At 46.4% G+C, this 15,906-nt stretch overlaps 1 protein-coding gene across 5 annotated transcripts in view; it reads left to right on the top strand.

The window, feature by feature from the left end:
- LOC110505813 (nesprin-3) overlaps positions 1-15,906 on the top strand; it is a 52,679-nt gene that overhangs the window by 28,807 nt on the left and 7,966 nt on the right. For 3 of the 5 annotated variants that reach the window (XM_036962339.2, XM_036962342.2, XM_090219355.1), the window contains exons 11-18: positions 884-1,027; positions 1,339-1,473; positions 1,945-2,106; positions 4,264-4,436; positions 5,622-7,260; positions 7,514-7,672; positions 10,220-10,408; positions 11,703-11,750. In XM_036962339.2, the coding sequence (XP_036818234.2) occupies positions 884-1,027; positions 1,339-1,473; positions 1,945-2,106; positions 4,264-4,436; positions 5,622-7,260; positions 7,514-7,672; positions 10,220-10,408; positions 11,703-11,750 (2,649 nt within the window). The remainder of the gene's footprint in view (positions 1-883; positions 1,028-1,338; positions 1,474-1,944; positions 2,107-4,263; positions 4,437-5,621; positions 7,261-7,513; positions 7,673-10,219; positions 10,409-11,702; positions 11,751-15,906) is intronic. The other 2 variants (XM_090219356.1, XM_036962340.2) reach the window with 2 other exon arrangements.

The following is a 15,906-nucleotide window of genomic DNA, read 5'->3' as shown; positions in this document are numbered from 1 at the left end:
TATAGAGGGAAATAGTCCTATAATAACTACAACCTAAAACTTCTTACCTGGGAATATTGAAGACTCATATGTCTTTCATATGTTCTCATGTTCTGAGCAAGGAACTGAAACGTTAGCTTTCTTACATAGAACATATTGCACTTTTACTTTCTTCTCCAACACTTTGTTTTTGCATTATTTAAACCAAATTAAACATGTTTCATTATTTACTTGAGGCTAAATTGATTTTATTGATGTATTATATTAAGTTAAAATAAGTGTTCATTCAGTATTGTTGTAATTGTCATTATTACAACAACAAAAAATGTAAACGGCCGATTAATCGGTATCAGCTTTTTTGGTCCTCCAATAATTGGTATCGGTATCGGCGTTGAAAAATCATAATCGGTCAACCTCTACTGTACTTAGCCCATCTATAATTTAGCCCAAACAACTACCTCTTTCCCTACTGTATTTATTTATTTATTTTGCTCCTTTGCACCCCATTATTTATATCTCTACTTTGCACATTCTTCCACTGCAAATCAACCATTCCAGTGTTCTACTTGCTATATTGTATTTACTTTGCCACCATGGCCTTTTTTTGACTTTACCTCCCTTATCTCACCTCATTTGCTCACATCGTATATAGACTTGTTTATACTGTATTATTGACTGTATGTTTGTTTTACTCCATGTGTAACTCTGTGTTGTTGTATGTGTCGAACTGCTTTGCTTTATCTTGGGCAGGTCGCAATTGTAAATGAGAACTTGTTCTCAACTTGCCGACCTGGTTAAATGAAGGTGAAATAAATAAATAAATAGGGCTCTGGTTGAATGTAGTGCATTATTGGGGTACCATTTTACATGCAACCCCTAATTTCTGATATGTCCTTTCTTTTAGGGTTTGATCTCAAGGACAAAGGACTTTGGGGACGCCTGCAAGTCAATCAGGAACAAGCTGACCCTGCTGAGAGAGAGACTGATCTCAGCAGACAGCCTCCAGCCGGACATACTGGCCAAGAAGAGCCAGTCAGACCAGCAACGGGTGGGTCACTCACTGCCATGGAGATCCTATGATGAAGTTCATTGTTTCATACAAAATATTACCACATATGATCAGGTTCTAGAATGAACATTTTCCTGACCAAGATGGCTGTCTTGTTACCAACACCCATTCTAGTGTTCTATTTAATTCTGTGCTCACGGTAATCCACACCTGTGTCTCTCAAACTGGTTTCCTCTAGCCAGTTTCAGTGTGTACTAGGAGAAGCATATACATATATAAGCAAAGCATTTATAAAGCATTGATCATTTGTTTTACTATTAATAAGCTACTGCTTGTGTCCTCTCTCTCAGGTGATCAAGAAGGACTTGGAGGACTGTGAGGCCCACATCACAGCCCTGGAGACTCTGGTGTCGTCTAGCTCTGCTAACAGGACACAGTTTGAGAGGCTTTACGGGGACTGGAGAAACCTTTACAAGTCCGTCAGGGTAAGAAGGGCTCTGAGAGAGACGGCAACTCCATGCTTTCTTCACAGGTTCTGAAAAAGGCTAACAAATACCCTTTTCATGCTACTGGGCCAAGCTGGGCTTTTTAAAAGTGTATTTTCCCTTTATTTAACTAGGCAAGTCAGTTAAGAACAAATTCCTATTTTCAATGACGGCCTAGGAACAGTGGATTAACTGCCTTGTTCAGGGGCAGAGTGACACATTTGTACCTTGTCTGCTTGGGGATTTGATCTTGCAACCTTTTGGTTACTAGTCCAACGCTCTAACCACTAGGCTACGCTGCTGCCAGGCTTTCTGGGGTTACGCATCATTATAGTTTCTGGAAACGTGCTGGGAAGAACAATGTGAAAGGAAAATATCCCAGTCAACAGTACTGTTAGGGTTGGCACTATAGTGTTAATCAGGCACATGTATTTGTGCATTCATGTTTGGATGTGTCTCGCTCTGTGTCAGGTAAAGGTGAAGGAGAGTGAGGAGAGCATCGGGGGGCACGAGAGTTTCCACGTGAGCCTGCTAAACGTGGAGAAGTGGTTGATGATTATGAGGCAGAAGCTGGAGTCCTACCGCAGTTCTACTGGGGAGTGGAGCCTGGACAACAGACAGCAAGAGGCTGAGGTACTGACTTTCCACATTTATCTGTTATGTTCTTGTATCGTATGGTATGTTATGTCTAGGATAGTATGTTGATGGGACAACAGACAGCACAAGACTGGTCTGTTATCTTAAAGGGCAACGCCACCACTTTTCAACTTCATTTTCAGTATCTCCGGCACAATACCAATATCAACATATGTGAAAACGGCAAATTGTTATGTTTTGTATAATTTTTTTTTATTTTTTATTTTTAACTAGGCAAGTCAGTTAAGAACACATTCTTATTTACAATGATGGCCTACCAAAAGGCAATAAGCCTCCTGCGGGGGCTGAGATTCAAATGTATATAAATGTAATTAAAATAAAGGACAAAACACACATCACGACAAGAGAGACAACACAACACTACATAAAGAGAGACCTAAGACAACAACACACATCACAACAAGAGAGACAACACAACACTACATAAAGAGAGACCTAAGACAACAACACACATCACAACAAGAGAGACAACACAACACTACATAAAGAGAGACCTAAGACAACAACACACATCACAACAAGAGAGACAACACAGCACTACATAAAGAGAGACCTAAGACAACAACACACATCACAACAAGAGAGACAACACAACACTACATAAAGAGAGACCTAAGACAACAACACACATCACAACAAGAGAGACAACACAACACTACATAAAGAGAGACCTAAGACAACAACACACATCACAACAAGAGAGACAACACAACACTACATAAAGAGAGACCTAAGACAACAACACACATCACAACAAGAGAGACAACACAACACTACATAAAGAGAGACCTAAGACAACAACACACATCACAACAAGAGAGACAACACAACACTACATAAAGAGAGACCTAAGACAACAACACACATCACAACAAGAGAGACAACACAACACTACATAAAGAGAGACCTAAGACAACAACACACATCACAACAAGAGAGACAACACAGCACTACATAAAGAGAGACCTAAGACAACAACACACATCACAACAAGAGAGACAACACAACACTACATAAAGAGAGACCTAAGACAACAACACACATCACAACAAGAGAGACAACACAACACTACATAAAGAGAGACCTAAGACAACAACACACATCACAACAAGAGAGACAACACAACACTACATAAAGAGAGACCTAAGACAACAACACACATCACAACAAGAGAGACAACACAACACTACATAAAGAGAGACCTAAGACAACAACACACATCACAACAAGAGAGACAACACAGCACTACATAAAGAGAGACCTAAGACAACAACACAGCATGGTAGCAACACATGACAACACAGCATGGCAGCAGCACAAAACAGGATACAAACATTGTTGGGCACAGAGAACAGCACAAAGGGCAAGAAGGTAGAGACAACAATACATTACACAAAGCAGCCACAACTGTCAGTTAGTGTCCATGGTTGAGTCTTTGAATGAAGAGACTGAGATAAAACTGTCCAGTTTGAGTGTTTGTTGCAGCTCGTTCCAGTTGCTAGCTGCAGCGTACTGAATAGACGAGCGAGCCAAGGATAGGGCTCCCGAGTGGCGCAGCGGTCTAAGGCACTGCATCTCAGTGGTTGTGGTGTCACTACAGACACCTTGGTTCAAATCCAGGCTGTATCACAACCGGCTGTGATTGGGAGTCCATAGAGTAGTGCACAATTGCCCCAGCGTCGTTTGGGTTTGGCTGTTGTAGGCCGTCCATTGTAAATAAGAATTTGTTCTTAACTAACTTGCCTAGTTAAATGAAGATTCAATAAAAAGATGAGAGTGCTTTGGAGACCTATAAAGATAAAAAGTTCTACCCAACAGTGATTTTCAAACACTACGAGATTCGCGGTGACGTGGGGAGCAAGAAATGCCCCTCTGGCTAGAAACTTGTTACATGTTTTGAAAATGCACTGTTTTGTTACTGTTAATCCTACCCTGTGATGTCAGAGAAGCTTTTTAAAAATATATTCTTAACCACAGATCATAGAAACTGGCTGTTTTCACATGTAGACACTGGTTTGGTGCAACTTGTTTGAAAAAACGGACACTGATGAATATGTTGCTGTTTTCATAAGTCTCTATGTGGCCGTAGCCTAAGTCCCGTCCTGTCCTGTTATTCTTCCTCCGACCCTGTAGAGGGCACTAGGTGAGTTCCCAGAGAAGGAACTGCAGCTGCACCAGACAGAGGTTCAGGGCCAGGGGGTGCTGGAGAGGACCTCTGAGGAGGGCCGGGTGCACATCCTCAGGGACATGAAGCACCTGAGGGAGTCCTGGATGGCCCTCCATGACCTCAGCCTCAACCTCTTCAGGTACACCACACTAATTCGGGCTCGATGCAAAACTCATAGAATTAGATATAGAACACAAGAAAGGTTATTTATTCCTGACCAAGATGACTGCCATTATCACATTCTATAGCTATGCAGGTCTATGACATCTGCCACTCTAGTGAATGATAGGGTCTCTAAGGGAGAAGTAATCTAGCACCACTACTACTACTACTCCTACTACTCCTACTGCTACTCATACTACTAGTCCTACTACTCCTACTAGTCCTACTACTACTACTACTACTACTACTAGTCCTACTACTCCTACTACTACTACTACTACTAGTCCTACTACTACTACTAGTCCTCCTACTACTACTACTACTACTACTAGTCCTACTACTACTACTACTACTACTAGTCCTACTACTACTACTACCAATCCTACTACTACTACTATTAGTCCTACTACTACTACTACTAGTCCTACTACTACTAGTCTTATTACTACTGCTATTACTACTACTACTACTACTAGTCCTACTACTACTAGTCCTACTACTACTACTATTATTACTACTACTACTACTACTAGTCATACTACTACTACTACTACTACTGCTACTACTACTAATACTAATACTACTAGTCCTACTACTACTACTAGTCCTACTACTACTACTACTACTACTAATTATACTACTACTACTAATACTACTACTAATACTACTAGTCCTACTACTACTAGTCCTACTACTACTACTAGTCCTACTACTACTACTACGACTACTAGTCCTACTACTAATACTAATACTACTAGTACTACTACTACTACTAGTCCTACTACTAGTCCTACTACTACTACTACTACTACTGCTAGTCCTACTACTACTACTACTACGACTACTAGTCCTACTACTACTAGTCCTACTACTACTACTACTACTACTAGTCCTACTACTACTACTACTACTACTACTACTACTAGTAGTCCTACTACTACTACTAGTCCTACTACTACTACTAGTCCTACTACATCTGTAGTTTAGTGGATTTCAGTTGAGGTCCTCGACAACCTCTTATGGCTTGTGCACATTTATCTCCAAAACCCTTCTACATAAAAGTAATTATATTACATATGCTGGGTGAAAGTATTTAATGCGGCCAATTACACAATCTTAAGAGATGCCTTCAGTACTGACTGTCTGTTGTTCCGATCTCCAGGCTGCTGAATGGGCACAGCTCTGAGGACCCTGACTTAGACACCCAGAGGGAGTGGGTGAGAGGCCAGGCTGGGGAGAGGCCAGGCCCAGGCAGGGAGCTCTTTCCTGGGGAGGGAGGAGACATGATCAAGGGTAGTGGCTCCAGCAGAAGTAGGGAGGGTGCTCCAGAGAGATCCCCAGGAGAGGGCCATGGGGTCTGGCTCTCTCAGAGCTCTGGGGTAGGGGCTGGGAGAGGGGGAAGAACAGGGTCAGGAGGAAGGTTGGAGCGAGGGGAAGGAGGGGAGAGTTTTGGAGCAGAAGAGGGTATTTGGGTCGAGGGAGCGTTTGAGGGCAGTATGGAGGTTATGGATCTCTCTGAACATAGGGAGAGACAGGGCAGGGATCGACAGACTCTTGGTCAACAACTGAGCCCTATGACGATAACCTTGGCGGGCAGTCAGAGACGGGGACAGGGCGGTGGGAGTGGGGACGGGGAGAGGGAAAGGGAGAGGGGTGGCGGTGAGCACAGCCTCGGTGTAGAGGAGGTGGACTCCTCCATCGTTTGGAGAGGGGGGTACGGTCAGAGGGGAGAGGAGGGAACCACAGGGATGACATCAGGCCACACAGGGGGCAGAAGCACCCATGGTGGAGGAGGATTGGTGGTGGTGGACTCTGGCTCCAGGGTTAGCAGGGTGGTGGTGGACTCTGGCTCCAGGGTAAGTGGGGTGGTGGGGGACTCTGGCTTCAGGGTTAGCGGGGTAGTGGGGGACTCTGGCTCCAGGGTTAGTGGGGTAGTGGGGGACTCTGGCTCCAGGGTTAGCGGGGTGGTGGTGGACTCTGGCTCCAGGGTTAGCGGGGTAGTGGGGGACTCTGGCTCCAGGGTTAGCGGGGTAGTGGGGGACTCTGGCTCCAGGGTTAGCGGGGTAATGGGGGACTCTGGCTCCAGGGTTAGCGGGGTAGTGGGGGACTCTGGCTCCAGGGTTAGCGGGGTAGTGGGGGACTCTGGCTCCAGGGTTAGCGGGGTAGTGGGGGACTCTGGCTCCAGGGTTAGCGGGGTAGTGGGGGACTCTGGCTCCAGGGTTAGCGGGGTAGTGGGGGACTCTGGCTCCAGGGTTAGCGGGGTGGTGGTGGACTCTGGCTCCAGGGTTAGCAGGGTAGTGGGGGACTCTGGCTCCAGGGTTAGCGGGGTGGTGGTGGACTCTGGCTCCAGGGTTAGCGGGGTGGTGGGGGACTCTGGCTCCAGGGTTAGCGGGGTGGTGGGGGACTCTGGCTCCAGGGTTAGCGGGGTGGTGGGGGACTCTGGCTCCAGGGTTAGCGGGGTGGTGGTAGTAGATGTGTCTGGGTCCAGCAGTAGTGGGCAGACAGAGGAGTGGGTGGTTGGGCAGAGGTCCAGAGGAATGGCTGAATCCCTGGCCATGGAGGTAGATGTGGGGTTAGGGTCAGGCTCTGGGTTAGAGCACGGCAGCAGAGGCAACTACGACAAGGGAACAGGTGGAATGAGAGACCACAGTGAAGGGGGACATCTGCGACACAGAGGCTTTTTCCCGCCTATCAAGACCAGGATGGAGGATTCAGTCATGGATGGTCTCACTCTGTCATTCCAGCAAGGCACTGCTAGAAAACCCTCTGGAAGGCTACAGGGCTCAAGTCACCACACCACGGTCTGGTTTCTCCACCCATTCTATTACCTCCAATCATAATAATCACATTTTCAAGTTCATAAAGGAAGATATAAACTTCAAGTTGACATGCTATAATTGACTTGTCTCTCAATACACTGTAACCCATATTCAACTGCCGTTATAAACTGAAATATTAAGAAAATTAGCTAGCTGATTATTATAATTTTTTTACATATATTTCCTACAGTAGGTTGATGTTGTTGCTGATCATGTTGTTGTTGGGGTCCTTCAGGCAGATGTTGGGGCAACCCTGAGTGCAGGGGACTATGAGGACAGGAGGAGGGAGTTTGAGGCCTGGCTACAGAAGGAAAACGATACACTCTCAGGGATTCTGAGCACAGAGGGACTGCTGAGCACCAAAGAACTCAAGATCAGGCAGAACACACTCATGGTTGGTGCTGATGTTTCTTCTCAGAAATATACACTATTGCATTTCCAGTATTCCATTCCTGTTTATATTTACACAAAGATGATAAGTTACTCTAGGTCTGTGTGCGTCTTATGGTTAGTAATGTGCATGCTACATGATACCTTCATAAAACGTGTATTTCATCTGGAGGACATTATGTTCAGTGTGCACCAAACAAAACCCTAGGATGGTATAAAATACCTTACAGCGAGGCCGTGAGAAATTCACAAACCTTCTGGCCTTCCTCGGGAAGACTAAAATAACTTTTGGCAGCTGAATTGAGACAGTTACATCACAATCACAAGATGCCTGACAGTCAGACAGGTTACATCCCAACCACAAGCTGCCTGACAGTCAGACAAGTTACATCCCAACCACAAGATGCTAGACAGTCAGACAGGTTACATCCCAACCACAAGCTGCCTGACAGTCAGACAGGTTACATCCCAACCACAAGATGCCTGACAGTCAGACAGGTTACATCCCAACCACAAGCTGCCTGACAGTCAGACAGGTTACATCCCAACCACAAGCTGCCAGACAGTCAGACAGGTTACATCCCAACCACAAGCTGCCAGACAGTCAGACAGGTTACATCCCAACCACAAGCTGCCTGACAGTCAGACAGGTTACATCCCAACCACAAGCTGCCAGACAGTCAGACAGGTTACATCCCAACCACAAGCTGCCAGACAGTCAGACAGGTTACATCCCAACCACAAGCTGCCTGACAGTCAGACAGGTTACATCCCAGCCACAAGCTGCCTGACAGTCAGACAGGTTACATCCCAACCACAAGATGCCAGACAGTCAGACAGGTTACAGCCCAACCACAAGCTGCCAGACAGTCAGACAGGTTACATCCCAACCACAAGCTGCCTGACAGTCAGACAGGTTACATCCCAACCACAAGCTGCCTGACAGTCAGACAGGTTACGTCCCAACCACAAGCTGCCTGACAGTCAGACAGGTTACATCACAATCACAAGATGCCAGACAGTCAGACAGGTTACATCCCAACCAGAAGCTGCCTGACAGTCAGACAGGTTACATCACAACCAAAATGTCACCCTATTCTCTATTTAGTGCACTACTTTTGAAATAGGGCTGTGGTCAAATATAGTGCACTATAAAGGGAATAGGATGTCATTTGGGACACTAGCAGGCCATGTTAGTGGTTAGGATGTATCTGTCAGTATGGGAGCACAGAGAACGCTTCAAATTCACTCAGCAGACAGTGGACATTGATTCAAGGCAGATGGGGGATTGGAGATGTTTGATTGGGGATATATTGTGTGTGTGTTTCAGTAGATATGAAGGATTATTGCTTCAGGATTTACTGCGGCCTGAATTCTCCTGTGCAAAGATCCTCTGTAGACATTACTCACTGACACATTGCTTATTGTTATTACATGATGCAGCAATTCCCCTGCTTATCCCTCAGCCACATGCAACAGTTCTCGGTCCCCCTGTTGTTCTCTCCCCTTCTCTCTCCCCCTCTCTCTCTTCCTCTTTCTTTCTGTCCCTCCCTCTCTGTCTCTCCCCCTCTCTCTCTTCCTCTCTCTTTCTGTCCCTCACTTCTGTATCCCCCCCTCCCCCTCTCTCCTCCTCTCTCTCTTCCTCTCTCTTTCTGTCCCTCACTTCTGTATCCCCCCCTCTCTCCTCCTCTCTCTCTTCCTCTCTCTTTCTGTCCCTCACTTCTGTATCCCCCTCTCTGTCTCTCCCCCTCTCTCTCTTCCTCTCTCTTTCTGTCCCTCCCTCTCTGTCTCTCCCCCTCTCTCTCTTCCCCCTCTCTCTCTTCCTCTCTCTTTCTGTCTCTCCCTCTCTCTCTCCCCCTCTCTCTCTTCCTCTCTTTTTCTGTCCCTCCCTCTCTGTCTCTCCCCCTCTCTCTCTTCCCCCTCTCTCTCTTCCTCTCTCTTTCTGTCTCTCCCTCTCTGTCTATCCCCCTCTCTCTCTTCCTCTCTCTTTCTGTCCCTCCCTCTCTCTCTCTCTCCCCCTCTCTGTCTCTCCCCCTCTCTCTCTTCCCCCTCTCTCTCTTCCTCTCTCTTTCTGTCTCTCCCTCTCTGTCTCTCCCCCTCTCTCTCTTCCTCTCTCTTTCTGTCCCTCCCTCTCTGTCTCTCCCCCTCTCTCTTCCCCCTCTCTCTTCCTCTCTCTTTCTGTCCCTCCCTCTCTGTCTCCCCCCTCTCTGTCTCCCCCTAACTCTCTTCCTCTCTCTTTCTGTCCCTCCCTCTCTGTCTCTCCCCCTCTCTCTCTTCCCCCTCTCTCTCTTCCTCTCTCTTTCTGTCCCTCCCTCTCTCTCTTCCCCCTCTCTCTCTTCCTCTCTCGTTCTATCCCTCCCTCTCTCTCTCCCCCTCTCTCTTTCTTCCCCCTCTCTCTCTTCCTCTCTCGTTCTATCCCTCCCTCTCTGTCTATTCCCCCTCTCTCTCTTCCTCTCTCGTTCTATCCCTCCCTCTGTCGCTTCCCCCTCTCTCTTTCTTCTTCCTCTCTCACCCCTCCCTCTCTCACCCCTCCCTCTCCTCACTCCCACAGACCTTGCGGTCCAGTGTAGACTGGGGTCAGGAGCAGTTCCAGCTACTACTGATGGCTTGGGCTGTAGCCGGGGCCAGGGCTGACCGTGGGGCTGAGGATGTGGGCATGGAGGAGATACGTTATCGCTGGATGCTCTACAAGTCCAAACTGAAGGATGTAGGAGACCTCAAGGCCCTGTTGAATGTCAAGGTAAACAATACTGTGCAAATACTGTATTGTGCCTCTAAAATGGCGCCCTATTTATTCCCTTTTTATAGTGCACTATTTTTGACTAGGACCTATTCATAGGTTGCACCTCTGTCACTCGGTCATGCCATTGTTATGAATGTTCTCAAGCTGCCCTCTACCAGTGGTGTGATAGAGGTGCTCTGAAGTCGTGATAAGCCCAGTCATTCTGGACGGAGGCTAACGACTGCCTGGAAATATGATTACGTTGCTAAAGTAGTCAAATGTTTAGTAGGAAACAACTTTGCCAGCATTATCATGTTGTCAAATTTACTTTAGACAAATGGAAATGTTGTCATTAACTAGCAAAGTTTTGCAAAAATAGCCAGCAATGCTAACGGTAGCTAGCTAAAAGCCAGTGTCCTCCCCTCAATCGTAGTTAACGATATACTGCATCTAAAGTCAACCTGGCGACATCAAAATGATGACACACGGTTTTGCTACTAGTTATTTGCCTCCTTTTGAAGGGCATTGTATTTCCACGCCACTGTAATGCACTTTGGATGAAATCTTCATCCGCACTCACTGATGATGCATTGTGTAGAATGCTCAGATAGGCATCAGTCCAGAACGAACGTTCAAAACAATATTGTGACGAAACAAGCCATGAATATATTGTAGCTCTGGACAAAAGTAGGGCAATATTTCGGGAATAGGGTGCTGTGTAAAATGTACATCCAGCAGAGGGCGTTAAAGAGTATCCTATAATAAAGAGATGATACATTGGTCTACCACAGGGATGGGCAACTTTGAAAAAAAACGACATTTATCATGAGGGGTGGCTCTACATACCCACATCCATACCCCCCCATCTTGCATTTTAGTGGCATTGAATAATTTTTTTTCACGTTATACAGCTATTTTGCTGCAATTCAACACATTTTGCCATAGGGTGGAGGCAAATGTTTGCCATTTTTAATATGATAACTGATGATCAATGGGCCCCACCCCGGTGTGTAATTCAACCATTCCTACTACAAGTTTAGATAGCTGGCCGCCAGACTAACTTAACAATCTAAATGGTTTTGGCTGACATGGGCTAATTGAGTGACTGCTGATACACAACCAAATTTAGAAATTGCACCTTGTGTATTCTATTATTCTACCACCCCCCCCCCCCCCCCCCCCCCCCATTCCCCTCCCTGGTCTTCCAGAAGGTAGCAGTGTATCATCAATGTTGGGTAATGGTCTGGCTGCACTGTTCTGTGTAAAGCACATGCAGTATATAGACCTGTATGTGTTCTTGATTTATTTCCAGCAGGGTGCCTGTGCTGCTGGCCGAGAGGAACACACCAGGACAGCTAAGGTACAGTTAATAATCGCTCTCTATGATTTTGTCTTGGTCAAACATTCCTTTAATATTCCATGTAGTTCAAACTGGAAAAACCTTGTGGCCTGGGCTGGTCCAGTGGTCTCAGCTGCAGCCTGAGGAATGCTAATATCTCTACAGTCAGTATCTGGATAATATGTGTGAAATGCTTGATAATATAAGTGATATCAACAGAGAAGTATATTTTCTGGGTGATTTAAATATCGACTGGCTGTCATCAAGCTGTCCACTCAGGAAAAAACGTCAAACTGTAACCAGTGCCTGCAACCTGGAACAGGTTGTCAGTCAACCTACCAGGGTAGTTACAAACAGCACAGGAATGAAATCATCAACATGTATTGATCAGATGTTCACTAACGCTTCAGATATTTTCTTTAAATCAATATCCAGATCCATAGGACGTAGTGATCACAATATAATAGCCATATCTAGGAAAACCAAAGTTCCAAAGGCTGGACCTAATATAATGTATAAGAGGTCATGCAATACGTTTTGTAGTGATTCATATGTTGATGACGTAAAGAATATTTTCTGGTCTGTGGTGTGTAATGAGGAGCAACCAGACGCTGCTGGTCTGTGGTGTGTAATGAGGAGCAACCAGACGCTGCTGGTCTGTGGTGTGTAATGAGGAGCAACCAGACGCTGCTGGTCTGTGGTGTGTAATGAGGAGCAACCAGACGCTGCTGGTCTGTGGTGTGTAATGAGGAGCAACCAGACACTGCTGGTCTGTGGTGTGTAATGAGGAGCAACCAGACACTGCTGGTCTGTGGTGTGTAATGAGGAGCAACCAGACGCTGCTGGTCTGTGGTGTGTAATGAGGAGCAACCAGACACTGCTGGTCTGTGGTGTGTAATGAGGAGCAACCAGACGCTGCTGGTCTGTGGTGTGTAATGAGGAGCAACCAGACGCTGCTGGTCTGTGGTGTGTAATGAGGAGCAACCAGACGCTGCTGGTCTGTGGTGTGTAATGAGGAGCAACCAGACACTGCTGGTCTGTGGTGTGTAATGAGGAGCAACCAGACACTGCTGGTCTGTGGTGTGTAATGAGGAGCAACCAGACACTGCTGGTCTGTGGTGTGTAATGAGGAGCAACCAGACACTGCTGGTCTGTGGTGGGTAATGAGGAGCAACCAGACACTGCTGGTCTGTGGTGTGTAATGAGGAGCAACCAGACACTGCTGGTCTGTGGTGTGTAATGAGGAGCAACCAGACACTGCTGGTCTGTGGTGTGTAATGAGGAGCAACCAGACACTGCTGGTCTGTGGTGTGTAATGAGGAGCAACCAGACACTGCTGGTCTGTGGTGTGTAATGAGGAGCAACCAGACGCTGCTGGTCTGTGGTGTGTAATGAGGAGCAACCAGACACTGCTGGTCTGTGGTGTGTAATGAGGAGCAACCAGACACTGCTGGTCTGTGGTGTGTAATGAGGAGCAACCAGACGCTGCTGGTCTGTGGTGTGTAATGAGGAGCAACCAGACACTGCTGGTCTGTGGTGTGTAATGAGGAGCAACCAGACGCTGCTGGTCTGTGGTGTGTAATGAGGAGCAACCAGACGCTGCTGGTCTGTGGTGTGTAATGAGGAGCAACCAGACACTGCTGGTCTGTGGTGTGTAATGAGGAGCAACCAGACACTGCTGGTCTGTGGTGTGTAATGAGGAGCAACCAGACGCTGCTGGTCTGTGGTGTGTAATGAGGAGCAACCAGACACTGCTGGTCTGTGGTGTGTAATGAGGAGCAACCAGACGCTGCTGGTCTGTGGTGTGTAATGAGGAGCAACCAGACGCTGCTGGTCTGTGGTGTGTAATGAGGAGCAACCAGACGCTGCTGGTCTGTGGTGTGTAATGAGGAGCAACCAGACACTGCTGGTCTGTGGTGTGTAATGAGGAGCAACCAGACACTGCTGGTCTGTGGTGTGTAATGAGGAGCAACCAGACACTGCTGGTCTGTGGTGTGTAATGAGGAGCAACCAGACACTGCTGGTCTGTGGTGGGTAATGAGGAGCAACCAGACACTGCTGGTCTGTGGTGTGTAATGAGGAGCAACCAGACACTGCTGGTCTGTGGTGTGTAATGAGGAGCAACCAGACACTGCTGGTCTGTGGTGTGTAATGAGGAGCAACCAGACACTGCTGGTCTGTGGTGTGTAATGAGGAGCAACCAGACACTGCTGGTCTGTGGTGTGTAATGAGGAGCAACCAGACGCTGCTGGTCTGTGGTGTGTAATGAGGAGCAACCAGACACTGCTGGTCTGTGGTGTGTAATGAGGAGCAACCAGACGCTGCTGGTCTGTGGTGTGTAATGAGGAGCAACCAGACGCTGCTGGTCTGTGGTGTGTAATGAGGAGCAACCAGACGCTGCTGGTCTGTGGTGTGTAATGAGGAGCAACCAGACGCTGCTGGTCTGTGGTGTGTAATGAGGAGCAACCAGACGCTGCTGGTCTGTGGTGTGTAATGAGGAGCAACCAGACGCTGCTGGTCTGTGGTGTGTAATGAGGAGCAACCAGACACTGCAATTGATGCATTTATGAAACTATTTATTCCAGTTACTAATGAGCACACACCCGTTAAGAAAATGACTGTAAAACCTGTTAAATCCCCTTGGATTGATGAGAACACTAAACATGTTATGGTTGAGAGGGATGAGGCAAAAGGTATGGAAATGAATTCTGGCAGCCCAACGGATTGGCAAATGTACTGCAAATTAACAAATCATGTGACTAAACTAAATAAAAAATAAACTACACTATGAAACAAAGATAAATTATATAATGAATGATAGTAAAAAGCTTTGGGGCACCTTAAATTATATTTTGGGTTTCAGGTTTGGGGAAATGAAACTCTAATTGTTTTATATTTTAAAATGTTGCCAGGAAATGCAGCTCTGTCTTGGGTTCTGCTGTGGTGCTGTGGTTGCACAGCCTTTCCTCTACAGGGAGCCAGGTTCTCCTGTGTCTACCCTTCTCAATGGCAAGGCTGTGCTCACTGAGCCTGTACTTTGTCAAGGTTTTTCTAAGGGTTTGTCAGTAACCATGGTCAAATAGTTAGCCATGGTGTACTGTCGATTTAGGGGCAGGTTGCACTGCATTCTGCTTTGTGCTTGTGTTTCCCAATAAGGAATGTAGCTTTGACTGTGTTGTAATTTGTTTTATTCTGATTGATTGGATGTTCTGGTCCTGAGGCTTCAGTGTGTTAGTAGATCAGGTTTGTGAACTCAGCCCCAGGACCAGCTGGATGAGGGGACTGAGGCTTCAGTGTGTTAGTAGAACAGGTTTATGAACTCAGCCCCAGGACCAGCTGGATGAGGGGACTGAGGCTTCAGTGTGTTAGTAGAACAGGTTTGTGAACTCAGCTCCAGGACCAGCTGGATGAGGGGACTCTTTTCTTTGCTCAGCTCTTGGCATTGCAGGGCTTGGTAATGATATGAGAGGGGGTCACTGTATTTGAGGAGTTTCCAAAACTTAATTGCTCTTTTTTGAGTTGGTATTATTAGTGGATATTGGCCTGATTCTGCCCTGCATGCATTGTTTGTAGTTTTCCTCTGGACATGTAGGAGAATCTTACAGAACTCTGCCTGCAGTGTTTCAATTGGGTGTTTGTCCCATTGGGTGAAATCTTATTTTGCAAGTGGACCCACCACCTCGCTGCCATAAAGTGCAATTGGTTCAATTACATATTCAATTAGTTTTAGCCACATTTTAATATTTAAGAATTTGAATTTGTCTTTTATTGGCGTAGAATGCCCTGCCGGCTTTCTCTCGCAGTTCATTTCCTGCTTTATTAAGGTGTCCAGTTGAGCTTATGTTTAAACCTAAGTAATAGTAGTCTGTGCAGTACTCTATATATGTTGTACCAATTGAGAACTTTGGTCTTATTCCCTGAGATGTGGATCTTCTCTGGAAAATCATTATTTTAGTATTTTTGGGGTTTACTGCCAGGGCCCAGGTCTGGCAGTACTGCTGTAGCAGGTCCAGGCTCTGCTGTAGGCCATGTGCTGTGGGTGACAGCATGTATAGGTCATCTGTGAAAATCAGGCATTTAACCTCTGAATTGTGGAGACTAACACCAGGGGCTGAGGATTGTTCTAGAATTGTGGCCAATTCATTGATGTAAATATTGAAGGGTGCAGGGCTCAGAT

This window comes from Oncorhynchus mykiss, chromosome 25 (genome assembly GCF_057628025.1).
Source record: "Oncorhynchus mykiss isolate SJ-2025 chromosome 25, ASM5762802v1, whole genome shotgun sequence".
Taxonomy (NCBI): Eukaryota; Metazoa; Chordata; class Actinopteri; order Salmoniformes; family Salmonidae; genus Oncorhynchus; species Oncorhynchus mykiss.
Note: the sequence above shows the minus strand (reverse complement) of the source record. Positions and strands in the feature narration are given on the sequence as shown.